The sequence below is a fragment of the Alosa sapidissima genome, chromosome 3, assembly GCF_018492685.1.
Source record: "Alosa sapidissima isolate fAloSap1 chromosome 3, fAloSap1.pri, whole genome shotgun sequence".
NCBI lineage: Eukaryota > Metazoa > Chordata > Actinopteri > Clupeiformes > Clupeidae > Alosa > Alosa sapidissima.
Window position 1 is genome coordinate 41,573,499 of NC_055959.1, and position 14,126 is coordinate 41,587,624.

Genomic DNA, 14,126 nt, shown 5'->3' on the forward strand with positions numbered 1-14,126 from the left:
TTGGTGATTGGTTCCTAGGTCTTCACTTCTTGCCAGGCAATTGCCGTCCAGATATCAAACTCTTACTGGACAGTTGTGAGAGTTGAGCACCAAATTCGCCGTGAAAAATTAGTGTAGAGAAACATTATGTGTGATTAAGTGAGCAAGTGTAATGTGTTCAAATGTGTGTCCTTGTCAAAAATCTTATACAATTTCGATAAAAAATAATCCTATAGGATTTCTATCAGATGTTGGAACCAAATTTTTTTTGATAAGGTATAGACTTTATAAATAGGTCCATAGAGTGACAGCAAACTCTCTCTATGGTTGATAGACTCTCATCATCTACCATGTGGTCCATATGTAACGGATGCCAGTTAGCTTAGCTGTGCTTGGGGAACGTTGGTAAACCTCACTCCCCGACGCCTCAAGAGCTGCTGGCATGCGAGCTAGTAGCCTGGGCTTTTAGCTCAACTGTCAGCACGCTCGCCCCCAAATCTGAGGTGCTGCTCTTCGCGGGTTTGAGTCCGCAGGTTCAACACAACGCAGGTTACACATAAACTCTCATAGACTTATTTTAAATAAATAGGGGTTTATTTATTTTGTAATTTGAAAAATGCATGAGTTCAAGCACAACTTCTAAACTGAAATTTGAAGAGCAGATAAAAGCAGCCTCCGGAGGGCGCTCTCGTCCGAGCGCGCACATCGTTATCAAACATTTCATTTAAGTGCATCACATTAGGAAACAGATCACAGCTATAGTCAGACTGTTCTGTTGTTGCAGGGTGTATCATACACAACACACCACACAACCCACATTCATCATACACAATACAACCTCCTCAAACACAATACAACCTCCTCAAACACAATACAGCACACAGTGGCGCAAAAAGTGGGTATGCGCATAGGGGCGCAGCACCGTGGGGGCGCCAAAGCGATGGTAAATAATAATAATAATAATAATAATATATTTGGTATACTCTATATGTAGCTACTGTTGTACGTTTCTAAATCATTTCTGCATGTCCTCAATGTTAGATAAAAATTTAGGGACTAACAGGCTAGAGTAGGCGCCCTATCTCATAAGATTCCATCATAGAATGTTGACATAAAAAAGGGAGTGGGGGCGCCGTGAGCGCTGAGTGAGCAGTTTTCGTCTATGGAAAAAGATGGATAGGCTACAGCAAAAAAAGCTGTCGGGGGCTAAACATAGAAAAAGAAAGAGGAAAATGAGATGGGATGTCAAGGGATGCGACAGTAGTTAAATAAGTGGATGGTGAAAAGCAACAGGTAGGATTTAAAGTGTGACGTCTGTGCTTGGAGGCTTGCAAATATTCATGTTAACAGACTAGCGTTTGGTAAGCATAGAAACATAACCTATTGGCTAGCATGCTCATACTGAACTTTTAATGCCAAACAGCAAACAGAAATGTCACGCTAGCAACAACTCATTACATGTTTCTATTTCCTAACAATCCTAACATTAATAGCTTAATATTGTGCTGATAATGTGGCAAACAAAGGCTAGAGTTGGATCAGCCTTATCCTTTGTGAGCAACAGCTGGCAAAAGGACGTTATGAAAACCGTTTAGACTCTCTTAAAGTCTTAAAGTGACAATGCACCATTTAACAATACTTCAAGTTCAAATTGGCAGAATTTCTTAAAAAATAATAATTTGCACTAAGTTTACTTTAGTTGTTTGTGTGTTTTTCTTTTTTTTTTTTGGGGGGGGGGGGGGGGGGGCACCAATTTGTTGTTGCATACCCCCTGACAGCACACAATCCCTCTTCATTCCTGGAGAGAGCTGTGTGTGTGTGTGTGGTGGGGAGGAGCTGTGTGTGTGTTTATGCAGGAATGTGATTTCATAATTAATTTGGTCATATCTGCCACAGTGGCAGTTCAAGCATGCCTCTGTGTGGTGTGTGTGTGTGTCGTGTGTAGTGTCTGTATGGTGTGTGTGTGTGTGTGTGTGTGTTGTGTGTGATGTCTGTATAGTGTGTGTGTCGAGTGTATGTGTGATGTCTGTATAGTGTGTGTGTCGAGTGTATGGTGTGTGTGTGTGTGTATGGTGTGTGTGTCGAGTATGGTGTGTGTGTCGAGTGTATGGTGTGTGTGTGTGTGTGTATGGTGTGTGTTATAGTGCGGGAATGATGCCAAAAACCTCCCTTCCTACAAAACCGGTGGATCCATCAAACGTCATGTAAACGCCTTATTGACCACTCTACCAGCACGTCCAGTGGATCCATCAAACGTCATGTAAACGCCTTATTGACCACTCTACCAGCACGTCCGGTGGATCCATCAAACGTCATGTCAAACGCCTTATTGACCACTCTACCAGCACGTACAGGGCTCTGTACATTCATTAGTATTACACATGATAGCTTTAAGCAACAATAGCAATAACTTATCACTAAAACGACACAAATAGGCTAATAAATGTTCATTTAATGAAGTTTCAACATTGTACAGTGCTCCTAGATGTATTCATGTTCCAACACAAGCCCACATGTACCCATCACGTTCCAACAGAATAAGTACGTGTTGCACCAATTCTGGGCACATGTTGGATACGTGTAGGTTCATGTACAGTGATGGCCAAAAGTGTTGCCACCCATTTCCAAAGGCTTTTGGCCTTTGGAATTAAAATAGCCCCAAAATAGCCCCACATCATCACATACCCTTCACCATACCATGCTCATTGAGCTCAATGCAAATCAAACCAGCTAATAGGCTAACTGAAATAACACCATGCCAATCTCTAGGTATGGTGAAGGGTATGTGATGATGTGGGGCTATTTTAATTCCAAAGGCCAAGGTAACTTTATCAGGATGCACAGTATTCTGGATCCATGAAATAACTGGCCTTTATTTTAAGGAAGAACATTTATTTATTTATGATACATTATTCATTCACTAAGGAAATTGGTGTCCTTAAAGGTTAGATATTTCCTAATTTTTCACTTAAGGCATTAAGATCAATTTCCAAAAGATGATTTTATATTCCTCTTTTCAGTGAACTTTAGCATGGGTGCCAATACTTTTGGCCATCACTGTAGGTATATGTAGCCTGCTTCTGAAAAGGCCTTTTTAACCCTAACCCTTATAAAAGCCTTATTCTGATACATGTCAGTAAGGGGGATGGGATGGCGTTTGGTTGGTCGATCAAGTGGACGGTCGGAAGGTTTTAGGCACGATTCCTGTGCCATAGTATGTGGTGTGTGTGTCTGTATGGTGTGTGTGTGTTTGTTGTCTGTATGGTGTGTGTCGTTTGTGGTGTGTATATGGTTTGTATGTCTGCATGTTCTGTGGTGTCTGTATGGTGTGTGTGTGTGTGTGTGTGTGTGTCTGCATGGTGTGTGGTGTCTGTATGGTGTGTGTGTGTGTGTGTGTGTGTGTGTGTGTGTGTGCGGTGTCTGTAAGGGGTGTGTGTGTGTGTGTGTGTGTGCGGTGTCTGTAAGGGGTGTGTGTGTGTGTGTGTGTGTGTATGTGTGTAGAGGCATCTTCAGAGCTCATAATGCACAAAGAGTTTGTTTCAGCTCCTACAGGCGAGCAGTTCATCAGAGCAGTTTATGACCTCAGAGAGGGCAATACAGAGAACCCAAACAAGCCCTAGAACCCAGGAGTTAACCCCAAACAAGCCCTAGAACCCCAGAACCCAAGAGTTAACCCCAAACAAGCCCTAGAACCCAGGAGTTAACCCCAAACAAGCCCTAGAACCCCAGAACCCAGGAGTTAACCCCAAACAAGCCCTAGAACCCAGGAGTTAACCCCAAACAAGCCCTAGAACCCTAAAACCCAAGGATTAACCCCAAACAAGCCCTAGAACCCAAGCAGGAAGTATTCATCTGCAGAAGCAGGAAGTGTTCATCTAAGGTGTCTCAGCAGTGGAATGTGGAGGGTTAGAGAATATTTACACATGATGCTGCCCTCCAACAAACAGGCTGGACTCCCCTGGTTACCATACCAACAGGCTGGACTCCCATGGTTACGTTCACAGAATGGACACTGTTATTGGTGTTGGAGCAGACGTGTGTGTGTGAGTGTGTGTGTGTGTGTATGTGTGATTGGGGGAGCTGAGCACTCGATCCAAGACTGTAATCGTCTGTGCAGTGTGTGTGTGTGTGTGAGTGTGTGTGTGAGTGTGTGTGTGTGTGTTCAGCACTCGATCTGAGACTGTAGTTGTCTGCGCAGTGTGTGTGTGAGTGTGTGTGTGAGTGTGTGTGTGTGTGTTCAGCACTCGATCTGAGACTGCAGTTGTCTGCGCAGGGTGTGTGTGTGTGTGTGTTCAGCACTCGATCTGAGACTGCAGTTGTCTGCGCAGGGTGAGTGTGTTTGTGTGTGTGTGTGTTCAGCACTCGATCTGAGACTGCAGTTGTCTGCGCAGGGTGTGTGTGTGTTCAGCACTCGATCTGAGACTGCAGTTGTCTGCGCAGGGTGAGTGAGTGTGTGTGTGTGTGTGTGTGTGTGTGTGTGTGTGTGTGTGTTCAGCACTCGATCTGAGACTGCAGTTGTCTGCGCAGGGTGAGTGTGTGTGTGTTCAGCACTCGATCTGAGACTGCAGTTGTCTGCGCAGGGTGTGTGTGTGTGTGTGTGTGTGTGTGTGTGTGTGTGTGTGTTCAGCACTCGATCTGAGACTGCAGTTGTCTGCGCAGGGTGAGAGTACGTCGATGCAGCTGCTGCATCTGCTGCATGCGGTCTCGTTGGCGCGCCAGGTTCTGGGGCATCGGGTATCGCTGGGCGCCGCACAGGAAGCGGTACGGGATGCGCACGTGGCACGCGGTCGCCCGGCAACGGGCCTGCGGCATGGGAGGAAGCAGCGTCCAGCGCTTGCGTAGGGCGCAGTAACGGTACGCTTCGCGACGGTACTGCTTGTCCACGTCATCGCTGTTCTTCCAGCCGCCGATGACAAACACGTCGTCGTCCAGGTAACAGATGGCGGCGCCCTCGATGCCCGTGACCTCAGGCGGAAGGCTGTCCAGCAGGTCGTCATGGACGCGGCCGCTGCCCTTCAGGCGAGCGTCCTCGTCGCTGACCTCGTGGTCGTCATGGTTACGGCCGCTGCCCTTGAGGCGCGCCTCCTCGTCGCTGACCTGGCGGTAGCTCCGTGGGCAGCACGACGCCGTGTGGTAGAAGTTGCTTGGGGCGACGGCGTTCTGGAAGGCGCAGTAGTTATCGATGAGCGGCAGCGCGTCCACCTCGGTCCACTGCCGGCTGTCCGCGTCGTAGCGCGTGGTCACCGTCTTCAGGCCGTCCTCGTTGTCGGTGTCGACGGGCGTGCGAGCGGTGACGTACACGTAGCGGTCCTCCACGCTGATGGCCTTGACGTCGCGCAGGATGCGGGGCGCCGACTCCAGGCTCAGCCAGCGGTCCAGCTCAGGCTCGTACACGCTCACGTCCTTGAAGCCCGGGCTGAAGTTGCCATGGCCACCAATGCTGTAGAGGGCGTCTCGCACACACGTGAGGCCGAAGCTGTGCTTGCGTGTGGGGAGACTACTCACCTGTCGGACAAACACACACACACACACACGCACTCACGCACACACACAAACAAACACACGCACGCACACACACACACACACACGCGCGCGCACACAAACACACACGCACGCACGCACACAAACACACACAAACACACACACACACACACACACACAGTATCAGAACACATTCATTTATTACATACACATGATCAAACAGGCAACACAGATATGTTAATAAAACACACACACACACACACACACACACACACACACACGCACGCACGCACACAAACACACACAAACACACACACACACACACACAGTATCAGAACACATTCATTTATTACATACACATGATCAAACAGGCAACACAGATATGTTAATAAAACACACACACACACACACACACACACACACACACACACACACGCATGCACACATACATACACACACACACACACACACACACACACACACACACAGGGTGTACAGTAGGCTGCTCACCAGACACATAAACATACACACACACACACACACACACACACAGGGGTGTAGTGGGTGTTGGACGCATAAACACACACACACACACACACACACAGGGGTGTTGTGGGTGTTGGACGCATAAACACACACACACACACAGGGGTGTTGTGGGTGTTGGACACATAAACACACACACACACACACACACACACAGGTGTGTTGTGGGCGTTGGACGCGGGGGAACACCGCCCCCCCACTTCTTGGAGCATTGTTTTGAGCATTTTAATAAGCATTTATTAATATAACAAGTGCTGTTACCAGTGATAACAACGCATCACGCCAACCTCTCCAATCAGGCCTCTTTGTCATAAAATTCAAGAATGACCGTCATGCTGTAGCACTCCACCATGCGTAAAGACATTAAAAACTGCGCAGCTCATCATTCCGCGTTAATACCATAGATTATACAACTGCCTGTATCCGAATCTACCGTAGCAAGCATCTTCATGGCCCACTGTTGCAATTCCTTCGTTTGTGTTTTGCAGAAAGCAGGTAGGCTAATCCAGTGGTCAAAATGACACGATAAGTATGTGTGAGTAATACGAGTGATTTTTATCGAGGGAGCTCCAATATAAGTGATGAGGCTATTTAACCATAAGTAATGACCCAACGGTGAACCTGAACAACTTTAGGAAAAACGTACAATTGATGCAGCGTGCAGCTACTTAATCCAAACAAAAACTTTTCAGATGACAGACACTTGCCTGCCCAATGTTCTTTCTGTTATTTTTTGTTTTATTGACTGTGCACCTCTGCATTTTAATCATTCGCAATGACATTCATATGACGCCCCCTCAAATTGAGCTACACTGACCACACGTGTTGAATGCGTGAATCCTGCTTGTGCTATTGTTATTGCTATGGTATATGTGTGGTAATGAATGGGAGCCATGCCGTGACATGTTATGCGTCAAGGAGATTAGACTACGCTAGATTACATAGGCTACTATACATTATGGTTTGTCTGTTTATTGTATGATACAACAAAAGTATAAGCTACAGACCATATTCATGTTCACTTTGGTGGAAAAGTGTAGTTTGGGTGAAGACATTAGGCTACATTTTGAAGCTAATCCATGTCATTTAATTGTTTTTTTTATTTGGTTTTATTTTCACGAAAGCTGGTAACAATTTGGCCTTGGCCTTACGCACCGATGTATGTGGAGGTGCATGACAGTTTTTGCAATGATGTCATTAAAATAGCCTCCCCCCACTTTAAAAATCCCCACTACACTACTGCAAAAAAGTAAGGCAAGACAGTGCAGTTTTAAGTCAGTAGACTTTGGAGGCAACACAATAAGTCAGAACTAGAGTTAAGTGAATTTAGTCCAGGCTGTTGGAGGGAGGGAGAGGCTGTGCATAAAGGCTAACATAGCAAAGTAACATAGCAACATAGCATAGTAACAAGAGGCTGTGAAGGAGAGTCCAATTATTTGGTGAGATCACATCCACATCCTCTTCTGCATATTCTTCTGTGCACTCTTCTGTGCTGTGACCCTTGGCGCTGGGCATGTGATGTCTTTTGCCTCATCAGCACAGAAAGGCCTGATTTTTTTCATGCAGATAGGTCTGCCTGTCAATGTTCAGTCCAGATGGGACCAGGACAGGAAGACTGTCAACAGGGGGCAGAGCCGCCGAATTGCGCAGTAACTGAAATTCCACAGGTTCTGCATCACAGTGACTTTTTGCAAGCAAATTAATGCTCACATTACTAGCCAAAAACCTCCCATTACAGCTTAATTTCGATGTGCATCACTTTAAACGACAGTACTGAGCTAGCTAATAACAATGTAGTATTAGCTAGCTAGCAAGCAATATAGCAGGGATTGCAATGTAACAGGGACTACTTACGCTATGAGAAACTGAAAAGTATTCCTGCAGACTTCATTGCCTCCGATGAAATACATGGTACAGGGGACTTTCTTTTCGTCTTTTGTGGCTTTTTGGTGGATGCAGTCATCTCCGAAGTAACTACTGTACGTCTGTTTGCCTCAAGATGGCCAATGATTTGCATGTCCTGCCACTCTCTTTCGGCAGCTATAGAATCACTCCGTATTTTGTACTGGAGAAAGTTTGTCACTAGACGAATGTCTGCCAAGGAGAGAGTTCCAGGGTCGCTGTATATTAAGTAGCCATGTGTAGGCTATCGCTTGTGTAGTAGCCATGAGGTTACTTCTAGCATACAGCTGATTGGCCGACAGAACAAAAGAGCACTAATGGTCATGCCCAATTCAAACGCTGGTTTACTTCCTGAAATTTAACTGAAAGTTAACTTCCTGAAACTTATCTGAAACATGGAATTGCTTCTTTAGGACTTCAACTTGCACATTCTGCAAAAAAACGAAAATAACTAATTTTGAAAAAAAAACCCATCAACGTCGTTTTTCGCAACTTGCGTCTCTGCGACTTGCGCCTGGAATTCCCACGCCTGGTCACATATGTGTGCGTGCTTGCTGTATGTTCTTAAGGCTGCTGAAACAACTGAATTTCCCTGTGGGATAATTAAAGTATATCTATCTAGCTATCTATCTATGTATGGGAGGATCTGTGTAATGACTGAGTTAGGGCTGAAACGATTCATCGAGTTACTTGAATAACACGATTACAAAAATTACTCGAGGCAAAAACTCTGCCTCAAAGCCTCGTTAAATTCCTATGACGCGCACTATACGCGCAGGGATCTGATTGTTCCACACGGACCGTTTGTTCAGGAAGCACACCACTAGCGCGTGATACATTCTGAATTTAGTTGGCGCGATGGCGGAGTCAAGATGTCCATACATGGCAGAGAATGGCCTACTGGTTAGCACTTCGGACTTGTAACCGGATGGTTGCCGGTTGGAACCCCGACCAGTAGGCTTTTTTGGTGCAGCTACTTTCATCCAAACAAAAACTTTTCAGATGACAGACACGTGCCTGCCCAATGTTCTTTCTGTTATTTTTTTGTTTTGTTTTATTGACACCTCTACATTTTAATCATTCGCAATGGCATTCATATGACGCCCCCTCAAATTGAGCTACTCTGCCCACACAGCGTGTTGAATGCGTGTGAATCCTGCTTGTGCTATTGTTATGATTTACGTGTGGTAATGAATGAAGCCATGGCACGGCATGCTATGCGTCATGGAGATTAGACTGCGCTAGATTACATAGGCTACTCTACATTATGGTTTGTCTGTTTATTGTATGATACAACAAAATGAAAAGCTACAGACCATATTCATAGATTTTGGTGGAAGTGTAGTTTGGGTGAAGACATTAGGCTACATTTTGTAGCTAATCCATGTCATTTAATTGTTTTTTTTAATTCGGTTTCATATTCACGAAAGCTGGTAACAATTTGGCCTTGGCCTTACGCACTGATGTATGTGGAGGTGCGAGTGTGACAGTTTTTTTCAATGATGTCATTTAAATAGCGTTCCCCCACTTTAAAAATCACCACTACACCACTGCACACACACACACACACACACATCACACACACGCTGCTAACCTGTTCCCAGGTATTCCTGGCAGGGCTGTAGCGTTCTACCGTCTTGGCAAATCCCGGCTCCATGGAACCTGCTACGTAGACGTGCGTCGCGGTGACAGCCAGGGCGTGTCCGTCCAGGTGGTTGTGTATGTGCGGCAGGTTGACCCATCGCTCCTCCTCCAGGAAGTAGCCCACGCACTCGCTCAGGTAGTCCCCGCCCTCCGAGACCCCGCCCACGACCATGATGACGTCCATGTTCTGTCCGAAGCGCGGCTGGCAGGCCGGCAGAAGCGAGGGGCCCGTCTCCGCGCCGGTGGCCATCTTGGGGCCCTCGCCCTGCAGAGCGTGCAACTCCACCGCCTCCACCAGCAGCTGCAGACAGGGGGCGCTGTTGGCCACCAGGGGCTCGCTGCGGAGCGCGCGCAGCAGGAAGCTCGGCCGCATGAGGGGCAGGCGCAGCAGACGCAGCAGCTCCAGGAAATAGCGCTCGCGCTCCGACTCGTCCCGACGCACCCAGCGCACCAACGCCTCCAACAGCACCTCCTCCGTCTCCACGGTGACCTCAGCGTCGGCCAGCCAGTCCCGCACCAGGTGGAACGGCAGCGTCAGGAACTCCTCGTCTAGCGCCACCTGCTGGAAGTGGCGTCTGATGAGCTCTGCGGCGCGCGAGGCCAGGCGCTCCAGACTGTACATGTGGCCCAGGCTGTGCACGGCCACGCAGTTCCCCAGGCTCAGCTTACGCCTCAGGAACTCACCACAGAACTCCTTCAGATGGACCAGCAGGAACCTGCACACACACACGAGCACACACACACATGAGCGCACACACACATGAGCGCACACACACACACGAGCACACACACAAGCACACACACACATGAGCGCACACGAGCACACACACACACACACACGAGCACACACACAAGCACACACACACATGAGCGCACACGAGCACACACACACACGAGCACACACACAAGCACACACACACATGAGCGCACACGAGCACACATACACACACACACACATGAGCACACACACAAGCACACATGAGTGCACACACACCAGCGCACACACACACACACACACACACACACACACACACACACACGCACACGAGCACATGTAACGGATGCCAGCTAGCTTAGCTGTGCTTGTGGACGCCTCACAACGACGCCTCAAGAGTGCTGCTGGCATGCGAGCCAGTAGCCTGGGCTTTTAGCTCAATAGTTAGCGCGCTCGCCTCCCGATCCGAGGTGCTGCTGTTCGCGGGTTAGAGTCCGGGCGTTTGCAGGGCTGAATCGCGCAGGTTCAACACAACGCAGGTTACACACACACACACAAGCACACACACACACACACACAAGCACACACGCACACACACACGCACCACACAATAGCAACGTGATGGCCAGATCCTCCCAGCACAACACAACGCAGGTTACACACACACACACACACGAGCACACACACACACACACACACACACACGCACCACACAATGGCAACGTGATGGCCAGATCCTCCCAGCCTGTAAACTGCCAACTCATTCACCAATCCACAGACAACACACAACTCCAAGGGATGTGATGCTCCAAACTGGCGTGTCGAACTTTCAAAGCACAAGTGTTTTCTGCCTACTACCATATGGTTATTATTTTTTATTGTGATAGCAGAGAGGGTTAAAGCGGAGTAATCAAGGATCTTTGGTGATAGCCTTATAATTATTAACATACGCCTAGGTACTCGTTGTTTGCCTCTTTTGTTAATAGGTGTTTGATGACTAGCCTACTGTAGTTGATTGGAAGTGGAGGGGCAAGTTGTCGAAGGTGTTTTCAACTATAATATTAAGGTAGGCTATATCATACTATAATATAAAACATGGAATAAATATTTTTTATTCCAACCGTGAGTTCTTTGGGGCAGAGATAAGAACGTTCACACATCCTGAATTACTTACACCTGGCTTGACATAGTCGCTCCTACTCATCCTGGATTGGCATTAGTGAAACGAGTTGAGCTGGGATGACCAGACAACGCTATGTCAAACCTCGCTTTATCACGTCTTGGATGTCTTAATTCTGCCTTTGTGAAATACCCCTCTGGTAAATGAATGACTGTCAGTTGATATTTACTCACTTGATGTTTGCTAAAGTAAGTAACAAAAACGCTTCAAACGAGTAATACAAGGAGGGAGAGGCCAACATAGCCTATGAATGATAAGCGGGGTGTCACACATTCAAAACTATATCCCCCAAATCACACAACTCCCCACACCAAACTATTCTGTAAAGATCACACACGATAGTTAAGCAGTTCCGGGAGAACTCGGCGCTGATCACTTGTTGTAGGCTAACGTTACACTGCGCGCTTCAGAGCCTCCCGCTTTCACGCGTCAAGTCAGTCTTGTGAGTGACATGTAAACTCACCTGTCCGCGAGCTCCAGCACTTCATGGACATTAGCAGTGCTCACGCGGATCTCTCCCGTGTACATGAACTGAATGACGCTCTCTACCGTGTCCTGGTCCGGACCCGTTTCCGAGCTCCACTCCTTCATCTCCACGCGCCCAGACTCGGATTCGGAGTACTGACCACCGAGCAACGGGGAGAAGTAGTCAGTTGCCGCAGACAACACGGAGCGATGCGCCATCAGTTCAAAGCAGGTGTCACTTTCTCCACGGATCGCCCCGCTACTGAAGGCTAAAGTAACATCACAGAAGAGCCCGTGTTTCCGCTGCTCATTCTGGCGCCGCGACAGCTCCGAGCAGTGGCTCGAGGAGGTGAATTCCTCGGCCTCCTCGGAGTCTCCGTCCGCGCTCAGGCCGCTGGCCGTACCGCTTCCCCCCGCGCTGCTGCCGCTTCGGCCCGCGTCCTCCGAGCTCGGTGCGGCCGCCGCCATGTCGCCCTCGGTGGGTTTGGTCCGTAGAAGCCGCAACAAACGCGTCCTGTTGAGCAGACTCACGCACGAGCACACAAACATAAACACGGCCAGGCACACGCATGCGCAGACGCAGCGAGGTGACAGCAGTGACGTCACAGTGTGTGCGAGGCACCAATCCATAGTTTATGTTTATTGACACTTTTGTCCGAAAAAAGGACTTGTTTTTTATTATCTGTTTATGAATGTGATACAAACCAACAAATAATGCTTTGTTTTTCAGACTTTTGATTTCATGATCAGATCAAAAGTAGAACGATAAAAGTAAAACTGATTTTGATATTTATTTTTTCCGATTGCTCTGACCCGGAAATTATTTATTGACTTCCATTGCCAGCTGCTGCTTCTAGGCCTACCAGTCCGATTATAACTTTACCACACAAAATTTAACCTAAAGATCTATATTTAAACTAGAAAAGCATTTCCTGAAGGAAATACAGTGCATGAAAATGCAAAACATATGATGTAAAATATCATACAGAGTAAAAACAAATAATGCAGATATAGTTGCAATAGTGTATAGTGTACATATGTTGGTTGTTATGCCAAATTAAGTGGTTGCTATGCTGGTTGTTTAGGTAATCCTGTTGGTTGCTGTGGTGGTTGCTAGGTTGAAGTTGTGATGGTTGCTAGGCTGTTGCTAGGGTATTTGACATGGTTGCTAGGCTGTTGCTAGGGTACATGAGGTGGTTGCTAGGCTGTTGCTAGGTTAGATGTGGTGGTTGCTATGCTGGTTGCTAGGTTAAACTCATTCGTTGCTATGTTGGTTGCTAGGTTGTAACTGTGGAAGTGGTTGCTAGGGTGTTTGACATGGTTGCTAGGCTGTTGCTAGGGTACATGAGGTGGTTGCTAGGCTGTTGCTAGGTTAGTTGTGGTGGTTGCTATGCTGGTTGCTAGGTTAAACTCATTCGTTGCTATGTTGGTTGCTAGGTTGTAACTGTATAAGTGGTTGCTAGGCTGTTGCTAGGGTATTTTACATGGTTGCTAGTCTTTTGCTAGGGTACTTGAGGTGGTTTCTAGGCTGTTGCTAGATTAGTTGTGGTGGTTGCTATGCTGGTTGCTAGGTTAAACTCATTGGTTGCTAGGTTGTAACTGTGGAAGTGGTTGCTAGGCTGTTACTAGGGTATTTGACATGGTTGCTATATTGGTTGCTAGGTAGATGAGGTTTAATAGTTGGAATGACTAAACAGTTAAATAGGTGGCTAGTTTAAATCAGTGTTTTTCAACCACTGTGCCGGGGCACACTAGTGTGCCGTGAGAGATCATCAGGTGTGCCGCAGAAAATTACCCAAATGTCACTCACTGGTCCAGAAAAGCAACTGTTGCAACAAAGAATTTATAACCACATGCTCTCATTGATTGTATGATTGCACTATTTGTGGTATGCATGCATTGTACAACGGGGCCCCCATATCCAGTATTCACAGAATCATCACATATCCAGTTCATAACAACAATTAAATTAGATATAGTCACCTACAAATGAAACAGAGGGCGCTTGTTTTATTGAGGTCTTGCATAGAAGCCATAATAAGGCCGTTTCTGTGTATTATTTGAAGTTTTAGGCTATGGTATGTTTATTTTTTCTTCACACAGGATGTTAGTGTGCCGTGGGACATTTTAAGTGTCAAAAGTGAAAAGGTTGAAAAACACTGGTTTAAATGGTTAAAGGTCTCATCTCATCGTTTTTTCATTAATTTTGCAGTG

General features: G+C 47.0%; 1 protein-coding gene across 1 annotated transcript; it reads right to left on the reverse strand.

The window, feature by feature from the left end:
• Positions 1–3,396: 3,396 nt before the first annotated feature.
• On the reverse strand, positions 3,397–12,581 carry LOC121706220 (kelch-like protein 11). Its single transcript, XM_042087754.1, has 3 exons — positions 11,911–12,581; positions 9,503–10,268; positions 3,397–5,484 (listed from the first exon to the last, which is right to left on the reverse strand). The coding sequence occupies exons 1-3, from the start codon at positions 12,540–12,542 to the stop codon at positions 4,603–4,605; spliced, it is 2,280 nt and encodes a 759-aa protein (XP_041943688.1). The 5' UTR covers positions 12,543–12,581; the 3' UTR covers positions 3,397–4,602.
• Positions 12,582–14,126: the final 1,545 nt, after the last annotated feature.